General features: G+C 43.1%; 1 protein-coding gene across 16 annotated transcripts in view; it reads right to left on the reverse strand.

The window, feature by feature from the left end:
• Window positions 1-214: 214 nt before the first annotated feature.
• The window catches only part of rassf4a (Ras association domain family member 4a), a 269,576-nt gene continuing 256,004 nt past the window's right edge, over window positions 215-13,786 (reverse strand). For 15 of the 16 annotated variants that reach the window (XM_087982410.1, XM_087982412.1, XM_087982419.1 and 12 more), the window contains 4 exons: window positions 11,883-11,934; window positions 7,885-8,006; window positions 7,690-7,787; window positions 215-1,206 (listed from right to left, as the gene is read on the reverse strand). In XM_087982410.1, the coding sequence (XP_087838536.1) occupies window positions 1,137-1,206; window positions 7,690-7,787; window positions 7,885-8,006; window positions 11,883-11,934 (342 nt within the window). In that variant the 3' untranslated portion in view covers window positions 215-1,136. The remainder of the gene's footprint in view (window positions 1,207-7,689; window positions 7,788-7,884; window positions 8,007-11,882; window positions 11,935-13,786) is intronic. The other variant, XM_087982413.1, reaches the window with a different exon arrangement.

Consider the following 13,786-nt stretch of genomic DNA (forward strand, 5'->3'; position numbering starts at 1 on the left):
CTATCTCCCTACTCTAATGATTGCCAGTATTTTTGTACTTTCTTCACTGAGATTTCCAACTAATGAACTGCCAAATTGTTGAAGACCACCAATGACTTACAAGCAAGGGTGTGTTACACACTATTGGCAAGTTGCATTGGCACCAAATCCATTTATAATAGTATAGAGAGTGTATAATTTTTTTTGCTTTTTACAAATTCACCACATGTCACAATTCATGTTTTCTTAATTAAAACTTTATTGAGCTCAAAATGGTGGTAGAAAAAGATGTAGCAATTGTAAGGTCGTTAATTTTTGCCGTGGTTGTGGATACGTTTGCCAAACTGCAAATCAACTTCCCAGCTCAGCGAACAAACCTATAACCATGGCAACCGGCTCCCCAGCTACAGATCTTTACACAAATATTGAACAGCCAATTTTTACTGTTGGGAGAAAGCTAGTAGGTCTGCAGCATGTGTTGAAAAGCAATAGAGCTATGATTGTTTACAGAAAAGAAGACGAAATCTGAAGAACTCTCAAATCTAACTCAAAATTCTGTTTTTCTCTCTCCACAAATGCTACCAGACCAGCTGGATTTCTCCAGCATTTTCGGCGTTCAATTTAGATTTACAGCATCTGCAAGCTTTTGCTTTTATATAATTTTCACTGTCACTTGGAGACAAGATTGCTCTATCTTTATCTCAATGTATGGGAGGCTTGACCTTTAAAACACAGACTAAATAAAACTTATCCATATTACCAAAGAAATGTAAATATAATAATTCATATCAGTCATTCAAATCCTGAAAAAGAGTTCTCTTGAAATATATATATTCACACTTGTAAAACCTTGCTTTGGTCAAATAATACATAAGTTTAACAACATTTGAAAAATGGTAATTGAGGGTGTATTTAAAAGATAAAATTTGTGGAAGTGTTACACATAATTAAAACATTAATTCAAAGAACATTTACTCAAAAAACTTTTCATGTTAACAAACAAAGACCTAATTTTGACAAAACTCGTGAGAAAAGGGCAATGTAATTTTTAACAAATTGAATATGTAAAACAAAACTTTTGCTTTAAGTTCATTGTTCAAAATAACTCGTCCAAACTGGATTCCTAGTGCTTCAACATTTTTAAAGATGCAGGAAGTTCAAATATAGTCTTCGGTCTCTATGAGGTCTTCCAACTGCTGATGTATCATGGATTTCAGTGCACTGTATCTTCAAGAGAAGAATAATATTATGTTCATAACCAGTTTTTGTTTTGCAGACATGTCAAATTCAGTCACCCGATTGATTTTATGCACTGTGCTTACATAAGAACATAGGAACTAGGAGCAGGAGGAGATCATCTGGCCCACTGAGCCTGCTCTGCCGTTCAGTAGATCATTGCTGATCTTTTTGTAGTCTCAGCTCCAATCACATTTGCTAGTCGGACATCATAGTAAAGATTGTAGGCTGAATTTTACCAAATGTTGGCTAATGTGGTCAATTTTGGCAAGTTTCATGGAGGGTTTCTCTTTACAGGCACCAGTGGGCTTTCTTGTGTTATCTTGCCAAACTTGCCTCATCAACTTTGTACCTCGCCCCCAAGTGCTTCACTTGTTGGATTCTCGCACTCACTATAGGTGGAGGTACTGGCCACAACCAGGACCTCCTAGGATTCTTGGCACTGGTGCCATCTTCAATGACCAGCTGTGTATCTGGTCAAGCACTGGCAGTCTGCAGCTGGCCCACATGTTTCACTTTATTTGCCCCAGATATATCTGACAGAAGGTAACTGCTGGCACTCCTCTTTGCTGACAGTGATCTGGAGGTCTTGCTGGAAGGAAGTGGGGAGCATTGCTGCCTGTGGGGCATAGCTTGAGATTTTGGTGACTGACAGAAATCTAGGGGAGCAAGCGATGAGACAGAGTTGCCAGGTCACCACCCTGACTTCCATGCCAGGAATACTTGCGATCTAGTTTCTATATGCAGTTGACAGAATGGGAAATGGCACATCAGTGAGGCACGGTAGTGTAATAATAAAGACATTAATAGACACTACTACATGCAAAGAAGTCCCTTGCTGCTCATTAATGTGAATCTCACCCCCATTCATCATTTGGTTTGAAATTAAGCTTATGGCTCTCGATGGTGGAAAGCTCCTCATTGCTGATCTCATATAATTCTCTCAACTTTCATGCCCATGCCCACGTTCAGGGGCTGGGAAAATTCAGCCCACTGTTGTTAGTAAGGGCATGGAGTCAAGAATATTAGCAGGTCATATTAGACTACACTTGGAATATTGTGTCCATTCTGGTCGCCTCATCATTGGAAGGATGGAGATGTTGTAGAGAGGGTGCAGAGGAACTTTACCAGGATGCTGCCTGGATTGAAGGGCTTATCTTATGAAGAGAGGTTGAGTGAGCTAGGGCTTTTCACACTAGAGAGAAGAAGGAAGAGAGGTGACTTGATAGAGATGTACAAGGTAATGAAAGGCATAGATAGAGTAGATAGTCAGAGACTTTTCACCAGGGCAGAAATGGCTGTTACAAGGGGTCATAATTTTAAGGTGATTGGAGGAAGATATAGGTGAGATGTCAGAGATAGGTTCTTTACGCAGAGAGTGGTGGGTGTATGGAATGCACTGCCAGCAGTGGTAGTAGAGTCAGAGACATTAGGGACATTTAAGTGGCTGCTGGACAAGCACATGGAGGGCAGTAAATTGAGGGGTGTGTAGATTAGGTTGATCTTAGATTAAGATAAATGCTCGTCACAACATTGTGGGCTGAAGGGCCTATACTGTGCTATAATGTTCTATGTTGTTCTATGTTCTAAAACATTAAATTACATACAACTTGAACTTACATGACCCATAAAACTTTATGCTAATATACAATATTTGTTTTTTAAGCATTTTTGTCCCTTTTCAGGACACTACAGTACGCATTATTGAAGTATAACATGCAATATTTTACAAATGCCACTTATTGACAACTGAGAGCAGTCTGATTGCAATTATCCTTTGGCTTTTCTTTCTTCCCTGTACCATTTTTGATTGCAAGTGATGCCTTCTTTCATCAGCCCAATTAAAACATAGGACACCTCCACTGTTTTCCTCTTCCTGTTAGCCTGCTGAGCAGTAAACATTACAATAGCAGCTGATACCTGTATAACGTCTTTAACTTTGTAAAACATTCTCACAAGCTTAACTGGAGTGTGAGGAATCAGCATTTGATACTGCGCTACTGGGCAGATGACAAAAAAGGTCGGGTTTTTAAGGATCATCCTGAAGGAGGAGCAGGAATAGAGAAGCAGTAAGATTTAGGGATGGAATTACAATCCTTAGGACCATAGCTGCTGAAGCATGGTTACCAGTGATGGAAATGTTAAAAAGGGAATACACAAAATACTGGAATTGTGGAACATGGAGATTTCAAACATTTGAACAGAAGAGAAGTTTAAGAGATATGGATGCAGCAAGTCCATAGGAGGGATTTGACAACAGTGGTGAGAACTTTAAAACCAAGGAGTTGCAGCATCAGGAACAAACGTAATTCAGCATACATGGGTACTGATGAAACAAGACGTTCAGTGAGTTAAGGTATGGATCACAGAATTTTGGATGAGCTCAAGTTGATGGAGGGAGGAAGATGAAAGGCCAGATGGGAAAATGTTAGAATAGAGATAATAGGCAGAGTGAGGGTTTCAGCAGCAGGTTAGATGAGGCAGAATTCAAGTTGGGCAATGTCAGTGAATTGCAAGTATTCGGTGTTGGTGATAACATAGATATAAAGCCATAAGACATAAGAACAAAGAACAAAGAAAATTTACAGCCCAGGAACAGGCCCTTCGGCCCTCCAAGCCTGAGCCAATCCAAATGTACTGTCTAAACCTGTCGGTCAATTCCTAAGCATCTGTATCCCTCTACTCCCCATCTACTCATGAAGCTGTCCGGATGCATCTTAAATGAACCTACCGTGCCTGCCTCTACCACCTCTGCTGGCAACGTGTTCCAAACGCCCACCACCCTCTGTGTGAAGTATTTGCCACATGTATCCCCCTTAAACTTTCCACCTCTCACCTTGAAAGCATGACCTCTCGTTATTGAATCCTTCACCCTGGGACAAAGCCTGTCTCTATCCACCCTGTCTATACCCTTCATGATTTTGTAAACCTCAATCAGGTCCCCCCTCAATCTCCTTTTTTCGAGTGAAAATAAACCTAACCTAGACATAGGAGCAGAAATTTGGCCATTCAGCCCATTAAGTCTGCTCTGCCAGTCAATCGTGGCTGATAAATTTCTCATCCTCATTATTTGGCTTTCTTCCCGTAACCCTTGATCCGCTTGACAATCAAGAACCTATTTATCTCCATCTTAAATATATTCAATGACCTGGCCTCTACAGCCTTCTGTGGCAGTGAATTCCAGAGATTCCCCACTCTCTGGCTGAAGAAGTGTTTCCTTATCTCTGTTCTAAAAGGCCTTCCCTTTACTCTCAGGCTATGCCCTCGGGTCCTAGTCTCTCCTACCAATGGAAACATCTTCCCAACGTCTACTCTGTCCAGTATTCTGATTCCCCTCATCCTTCTAAATTCCAGCAAGTATAAACCCAGAGTCCTCAAATATTCCTCATATGTAAAGCTTTTCATTCCTGAGACCATTCTCTTGAACCTCCTCTGAATACGCTCCAGGGCCAGTACATCCTTCCTGAGATATGGGGGCCAAACCTGCACACAATACTCCAAATGTGGTCTGACCAGAGCCTCAAAGAGCCTCAGAAGTATATCCCCGCTTTTATATTCAAGTCCTCTCAAAATAAATGCCATCATTGCATTTGCCTTCCTAACTATTGACTCAACCTGCAAGTTTACCTTGAGAGAATCCTGGGCTAGAACCCCCAAGTCTCTTTGCACTTCAGACTTCTGAATTTTCTCCCCATTTAGAAAACAGTCCATGCTTCTATTCTTCCTACAAAAGTGCATGACCTCACACTTTCCCACATTGTATTCCATCTGCCACTTCTTTGCCCACTCTCCTAACCCGTCCAAATACTTCTGCAGCCTCCCCACCTGCTCAATGTTACCTGTCCCTCTACCTATCTTTGTATCATCTGCAAGTTTAGCCAGAACGGCCTCAGTTCTTTTATCTAGATTGTTAATGTATCAAGTGAAAAGTTGTGGTCCCAACACTGAGCTTTGCGGAACACCAGTGGTCACCGGCTGCCATCCTGAGAAGGACCCTTTTATCCCCACTTTCTGCTTTCTGCCAGTTTGCCAAACTTCTTTCCATGCTAGCACCTTGCCTTTGACACCATCTTACTCAGTAGCCTTCTGTGCGACACCTTGTCAAAGGCTTTCTTGAAGTACAGATAGATAACATCCATTGGCTCTCCTTAGTCTAACCTGCTCATTACTTCCTCAAAAAATTCTGGCAGCTTTGTCAGGCATGACCTCCCCTTGATGAAACCATGCTGACTTTGCTCTATTTTACCATACACTTCCAAGTATTCGGAAATCTCATCCTTCACAATAGATGTCCAATTAGAGTATTTGAGCTTGAATTTGCAGACCACAGGGATTGGGTGCTGTGGGTCTGAAGGGGATTACAGGGAGATGGATGGGTAAGGCCGCGAAGTAACTTGAAACCTGGATGGGAATTTAATATTTAAGGTGTTTCTTCAATGAGGGCCAATATAAATCAGTGAGCACAGAGATCAGTGAGTGGAAATTAATTTGCAGTAAGGACACAACCTACAGAAATTTGAAAGACCTCGAGACAGGCTATAAGCCTCCAAGTCAGTTCAAAGTGAATGAGCTAAGAACCTGAAGGTGTAACCTGTGTAGATGCATGTGTGTCCCTCTGAGCAAAGTGCCCTCACATAAGCATGCAGATTGTAAATGTTCCTGAAATCCAAAATGAAGTCCTTGAAGGGCTGAAGTGGTGTGTGATTTGACCTGCAAAAACGGCAATGATATGGTGAGACAGGTAATTTGGTGATACCCAGCTATGTGGAGGGAAGGGCAGGAAGGATATTGCTGTGGAGCACACAGTGATGTGTGGTGAAGACTAAAGTCGTCAAAAGACCGAGAGAAACAAGTGGTAAACTGCAGCTGCCAAATATCTGCTCTGACTGTCATGTTGGGACTTGCTGCTATCTCTGTGTCCGGGGAAGGAGAGGGGAATTGGGAGGACAAATTAATGTGCTCTAAGGTTGCAACTGGGAACTCAATTTTTCACAATAATCAACATTTACTATATACCTTGTAATTTGATTTGTATTGTGGTGAGATTTGTATTTTGGTAGTAATTGTTAAGTATGGCAGAAGAAAATGAATCTTGCTTCCTCAATGGATTGAGATTTTCATTAGTCCTTTTTATTCTTATTTAAAATGATGTGTTAAACATAATGTGATTTACAATTTTATTGTAATCAAGCGCTTGCAACTTGCTGTTGGTGACAATATTGTCACTGCCATGTCTCTATTCTTCCTGTCTGAATATTCCATCACGCGGTTTCCTTATCTCTCTAACAAGCAAGCACCATAAGCACTAACACAGCAGCAAGCTAACACTTGGATCTTATTGCTTCCAACTTTTCTCAATGACTACCATCCACAATAAGAAACATTTATATTAACCAATGTGAGCATTGGAAATGGTGTTGTGATGCAGCTGGATCCCCAAAGAATGTGGAGAATACCAACTGAAATGTCACTCTGCACATTTCCCGATTTCAGCTTTACCATGTAGGGTTGAACCATGTGCATTCTCTCAGCATAGGGCAGATTTGATTTGATTTAATTAGATTCCCTACAGTGTGGAAACAGGCCCTTCAGCCCAACCAGTCCACACCGACGCTCCAAAAAGTAACTCACCCAGACCCAATCCCCTACATTTACCCCTAACTAATGCACCTAACACTATGGGCAATTTAGCATGGCCAATTCACCTGACCTGCACATCTTTGGATTGTGGAAGGAAACCAGAGCATCAGGAGGAGACCTATGTAGGGTGATTGACCTATGATTTTAGGGACTTATTAATGTTTAGATTAGATTCCCTACAGTGTGGAAACAGGCCCTTCGGCCCAACAAGTCCACACCGACCCTCCGAAGAGCAACCCACCCAGACCCATTCCTCTACATTTGCCCCTTCACCTAACACTATGGGCAATTTAGTATGGCCAGTTCACCTGACCTGCACATCTTTGGACTGTGGGAGGAAACCGGAGCACCCGGAGGAAACCCACGCAGACACGGGGAGAATGTGCAAACTCCACACAGTCAGTTGCCTGAGGTGGGAATTGAACCCGGGTCTCTGGCGCTGTGAGGCAGCAGTGCTAACCACTGTGCCACCGTTGTCCAGGGTCAAGATGAAATCAATTCACAGCTTCAGGCATTATCCAAGGCAGACAAGAAAAAAAATCGTACTTGATTGTATAAGATACGAAACATTTTCCCACCTTCTTTACAAACAGCTTGAGGACCAATACAAATAAAACTAGTAAGTTAATGTCTGGCATATACTGTATGTCTGCCAATTGGCAGAAAAGACCAATTTTTAGATTGCAATTTAATCCCTGGAATCCGATGATATTTATGCAATGCTGTCACTGTTTCTGATACCATCTATTCATTTAGTTTGCAACCTTTAGCCACTATTCATTACGTTACTGTAGACTCTCACAATTTTGAAGTCTGAATGTTATTCATACTTACTTTATGGTTAGTTTATTAATCTCCCTTTCTTCCTCTTCCTTCAGTTTTTCAACAAAACTATCGAGGACTGGCATTTCAAACTTAATATACTGAGCAACCTTGGAAAAAAAATCATTAGACACACATAAATCAGATACATTATACAGCATAAACCAGGAGTTAAAATGCAGACATTATAAACATCACAGAATTTACATCGTAGGTGACCTCTTCACCGAGATCCTTCTCCATCAAGAATATTCGTGCTATCTTTTCACAAGGGCCATGTAAGATCCGTGATATGAGTGGGTATTCTGAATCCTTTAATTTGGTTCTTTCTGAAATAAGAGATACAATATTAAGTTTTACTTTAGTTTTGGCTAATAAATTAAGTCAATTATCTCATGTATTATAGTGCAAAAACCAAAGACATTCTGTAATTAAAATATTAGGCAGCATACCTTTTAACATACTGAGATTATTTTTGTATTCTTTTCACTAATGGTGTTGTGCAAACCTTCTGTAAGATTTGCGGTCCCCTTCTTGAATCAACATGTTATATGCCAACCAGTTCCTATGTTTTTTGTTAAAACTTCCTTGAAATATTCCTGTATTTACCTGATATTACTTCAGCTGATCTGTTCCCCACTTGCCACCCCTGAACAAAGTCCTAAATGTCCTTTCTGATCTCACTATCACTACTGTCTGCACACAACAGCAAACAAAATGTCAAATGAGAAAGTTGCCATTTCTCAAGTACCAGTTGTCTGTGACACAGTGTGTGATAAGTGGGGACTCCCATTGCCTCAAGGGAAACAGTACTTGGAAATCACAAGTCAACAGCTTAAAGAGGACAGAATGAATCTACAGGAACTTACAACAGTTAGAGCAAATCCCAAAATTGGTTTTTGAGATTGTTGGAGGGAGAGATTTTAAAGAGGAGTCCTGAGTTCAGCACCACAAATCAATCTTGGTTTGATGCCGCTTACCACGCAATCTGGCAGAGGTCACTGGAGACAGACTCCAAGACACTCTCTCTCTCCCAAAAAAGTATAAGATATTTAAACGTTCAGTGTCACAGTGATGACATGCAACATTGATGTCAGTGCTTCCCACCTCCCCTGTGACTATTCTGCCCCTCCCCAGACCTTTGCCAACTGCACCATAGTGAGTGGGTGCTGTTTGTTACCTTCTGATGTTGTGGTTGTTTCTGGCCATAAGGATGAGGTAGTCATAACGTCATAGAAATGTACAGCAGAAACAGACCCTTTGGTCCACCTTGTCCATGCCGACCAGATATTCTAAATTAATCCAATCCCATTTGCCAGCACTTGGCCCTTATCTCTCTAAACTCTTCCTATGCATATACCCAACCATATGCCTTTTAAATGTGCTAATTGTACCAGCCTCCACCACCTCATTCCATCCATGCACCACCCTCTCTGTGAAAGCGTTGCTCCTTAGGTCTCTTTTATAGCTTTCCCCTCTCACCTTAAACCTATGCCCTCTAGTTCTGGACTCCCCTACACTGGGCAGAATACCTTGGCTATTCACTCTCATGATTTTATAAACCTCTATAAGGTCACCCCTCAGCTTCTGATGCTCCAGGGAAAATAGCCCAAACCTTTTCTTTGTCATTTATTCATTTGTGGGATGTGGCCATTGTTAACTGGCCAGCATTTATTACCTGTCCCTAGTTACCTTTGAGAAGAAGGTGGTGAGTTGCCTTCTTGAACTGCTGCAGTCCACCTGCTGTATGCTGACCCACAATGCCATTAGAAAGGGAATTCATCCTCTCCCTATAGCTCAAACCCTCCAGCCCTGGCAACATCCTTGTAAATCTTTACTGAACCTTTCAAATTTCTTTCTTATAGCAGGGAGACCAAAATTGTACGCAGTATTCCAAAGGTGGCCTAACCAATGACCTGTACAGCCGAAACATGACCTCCCATCTCCTATACTCAATGCACTGATCAATGTTTTGTATTTGCCCCCCTACAATGCTTTCTATTTTTCAGTGTCCTTTCACAAGGTTATGTTTATAATATTCACAAAACATCATTGGGTGTTTATACCATCCGCTATACGTCATTGGGTGTCTATTCCATTCGCTGTACATCACTGGGTTTTTATATCACTCGGCCTTTAATAATTCCCCCTTTTGTGGGGCTTCCCTCTAATATCTACAGACATTTACCTAAATTCATTAATGTTTATTTGTTAGTTGCACTTATAATTTAAGTATAACTACATGTATAATATGTAATGGTAATTACTCAAAGAGCCTTTGACTTTGGTAGGATCAGACTTTCCCTTCTACACTTTATTAAATAACAAGGTTTCTCTTTCCCACTAAGATTTCTATGTGATTTAGTTATCTTATCCATTTCCATCAGCATGAAGGCCATGATTCTGACTGTGGAAACTGCTGCTTTAATTGACAATTCTCTTCATTACGCAATTTATGTGAATATATACAGTCAATTTCCTGCATGTGCCACTAAATATCGACAGCAGCAGGAAACATTCAAGATGGCGGTGGTGTCAAGTTGGGAAGGGTTCGGACTTTGTGCCTGGACGCTCCCACTCACTTGGCCGGCCACATTCTTCTTTGTTACTTTTTTGTAATTTTGTTTCTTCATTCCTGTTTTGAACAGTTTAGCTTTTCTTCTTTTTTGTGGCTGTAGGGGCGGAAGGCAGTTGTGAGGGTCTGTGGCTGTGGGGGAGGAAGGCAGTTGTGAGGGTCTGTGGCTGTGAGGGAGGAAGGCAGTTCTGAGGGTCTGTGGCTGTGGGGGAGGAAGGCAGTCGTGAGGGTCTGTGGCTGTGGGGGAGGAAGGCAGTTGTGAGGGTCTGTGGCTGTGGGGGAGGAAGGCAGTTGTGAGGGTCTGTGGCTGTGGGGGAGGAAGGCAGTTGTGAGGGTCTGTGGCTGTGGGGGCGGAAGGCAGTTGTGAGGGTCTGTGGCTGTGGGGTAGGAAGGCAGTTGTGAGGGTCTGTGGCTGTGGGGGAGGAAGGCAGTTGTGAGGGTCTGTGGCTGTGGTGGAGGAAGGCAGTTGTAAGGGTCTGTGGCTGTGATGGAGGAAGGCAGTTGTGAGGGTCTGTGGCTGTGGGGGAGGAAGACATTTGTGAGGGTCTGTGGCTGTGGGGGAGGAAGGCAGTTGTGAGGGTCTGTGGCTGTGGGGGAGGAAGGCAGTCGTGAGGGTCTGTGGCTGTGGTGGAGGAAGGCAGTTGTGAGGGCCTGTGGCTGTGGGGGAGGAGGCAGTTGTGAGGGCCTGTGACTGTGGGGGAGGAAGGCAGTTGTGAGGGTCTGTGGCTGTGGGGGAGGAAGGCAGTTGTGAGGGTCTGTGGTTGTGGGGGAGGAAGACAGTTGTGAGGGTCTGTGGCTGTGATGGAGGAAGGCAGTTGTGAGGGTCTGTGGCTGTGGGGGAGGAAGGCAGTTGTGAGGGCCTGTGGCTGTGGGGGAGGAAGGCAGTTGTGAGGGTCTGTGGCTGTGATGGAGGAAGGCAGTTGTGAGGGTCTGTGGCTGTGGGGGAGGAAGACAGTTGTGAGGGTCTGTGGTTGTGGGGGAGGAAGGCAGTTGTGAGGGTCTGTGGCTGTGGGGGAGGAAGGCAGTTGTGAGGGTCTGTGGCTGTGATGGAGGAAGGCAGTTGTGAGGGTCTGTGGCTGTGGGGGAGGAAGGCAGTTGTGAGGGTCTGTGGCTGTGGGGGAGGAAGGCAGTCGTGAGGGTCTGTGGCTGTGGGGGAGGAAGGCAGTTGTGAGGGTCTGTGGCTGTGGGGGAGGAAGGCAGTTGTGAGGGTCTGTGGCTGTGGGGAGGAAGGCAGTTGTGAGGGTCTGTGGCTGTGGGGGAGGAAGGCAGTTGTGAGGGTCTGTGGCTGTGGGGGAGGAAGGCAGTTGTGAGGGTCTGTGGCTGTGGGGGAGGAAGGCAGTTGTGAGGGTCTGTGGCTGTGGGGGAGGAAGACAAGTGACGACAATTGCTATTCTATTCTACTCTATTCAATCTATTCTAAATGTATAAGGCTGATTTCTTTATTCCTGCTGCCTTCAGCTAGATTTTCTGAAACCTAGACCCCCCCCCCATGAACAAAGTTATTGAAGTAAGCTTGTTGGAATCATGTATTCCACTTTACTTCGTGGGCACCCAGAGGAATGTATTTGAAAAATCCTTTTAGTCCCTTGACAATGGAGATAGGACTTCTTAAAAGAATGTATAAACGTACCTCCACTTTCATGGACAACATATAGAGCAAATTCATCTGCAGTATTTTCCACCTGTAAAACACATCAAGAAAACTGGCTGAAATACAGTAGAGCCACAAAATCTTAAGCTAGGTTTCTATATCCTTATAAACCGATCTATATTTTATAAAACTGATTTCATGCACCTCCTCTTTCATTCATACAATCTGTATCCTTGTAAATCTTAGACTGGGCAGTCAATTTTCTTAATTAAAACTCACACAACACCAGGTTATAGTCCAACAGGTTTAATTGGAAGCACTAGCTTTCGGAGAGACGCTCCTTCATCAGGTGATTGTCTGATTTTTTCCGGTCGAAGGGTGTGGTCTGATAAGTTGACAATAGACTTCCCCGCTGTGATAATGTTGTCTACTGTGGTTCCAGGGCGGGCTTTGCTATTACTGGTGAGAATGCCAAGCTTCTCCAGTTTTTTGTTCTTGGCGTGCATGTACATGGTGTAGTTTTGTCGCCTTGTCTGTTTGGCAATGTCACGTAATTGTACTGATGTATCCTGTGTGCAGGCTGTGAGTGTGGACTCCATCTGAATTTTAAGGTTGTGGTGCCTGCTGTAGAGTTGGTGCACGAGATGATTGAGAAGTTTACGAGAGGTGCGGTGGCAAAATCTCTCTGCGTAATCTGTGTTGTAGGTCGACCTAAGTGGGTTCGTGATCCGTAATCCATTCGGGATCTTTCCTGCTTGCCTGCATTCCTGTAGAAACTTGATGTCTGTGTCGATATGTGCGATCTTCTTGGAGATCCTCTCCACTTTAAGCCGACAGTTAGTGGTGTCGATAGTAGTCATGACAATCACCTGATGAAGGAGCGTCGCTCCGAAAGCTACTGTGCTTCCAATTAAACCTGTTGGACTATAACCTGGTGTTGTGTGATTTTTAATTTTGTACACCCCAGTCCAACACCGGCATCTCCGAATCATTTTCTTAATGGTATTAAACAAAGTCTAATCTTATACAGTTGCTTAGCTACTGTTCAATAGTACGTTTAATCCTGTCTTAACATAGCTTGTATCCTGTTGTTGCTGCTCAGTGCTCCTTTTGCCAGGAGATCTGCTGCTGTGGCATGCTGCACGTGTTTGACTTGCCCCATACTCTCATATACACTGTAACTAATCTGGAACAGTCTGTGATCTCCGCCATCCAACTACACCTCAATCTATTCTCATTTCTGCTGCCCTCCACTCTGCCCTCTCAAAGCGATCTCACTGTAGACTTGCAGCTCTGATCAAAGGGCCGAAATATTGGCATGTTCCTTGCTGGATCTCACTTTTTAAGTCTTTACTGCTCCTGCAACTTTCAGCCAGTTTTCACTGTCTACAGTCTACAATGTTCTTGCTAAGCTGCACAACTGCTTGACCACACAGCTGCTCTGAGGTTCCGCGTTTACCTGCCGATTGGCATATCGACGCATTAACCTCTGGTTCTGGAAAACCTCTCTCATGCACGGACCTAGGACGTCTGCTCTGCACAGCAGAAAATAAAACTGTGTGGAACATAGGTAGATATATGGAATTTTCAACAGATATCTTACCACTAATATATCAAAGACCTCCACTTTCCTCCATAGATCTTTACTTACTGCCCAAATGTCTTTGTGGGAAGTGGATAGAATGTAGCATTAGATGAGGTATTTCCCTTGTCACAATTTCGAGATTTCTGGATTTCATCCTTCATCCTCACAAAATTACTTCTGGCCATCTCTACCCTTATTTTAACAGTGGGCATCATACCGGCATCTCCAAATCATTTTCTTAATGGTATTAAACAAAGTCTAATCTTATACAGTTGCTTAGCTACTGTTCAATAGTATGTATAATCCTGTCTTAACATAGCTTGTATCCTATTGTTGCTGCTCAGTGCTCCTTTTGCCA

This window comes from Chiloscyllium plagiosum, unplaced genomic scaffold (assembly GCF_037043375.1).
Source record: "Chiloscyllium plagiosum isolate Xiang-an unplaced genomic scaffold, Cpla_swu_hap1 HiC_scaffold_43, whole genome shotgun sequence".
Classification (NCBI taxonomy): Eukaryota; Metazoa; Chordata; class Chondrichthyes; order Orectolobiformes; family Hemiscylliidae; genus Chiloscyllium; species Chiloscyllium plagiosum.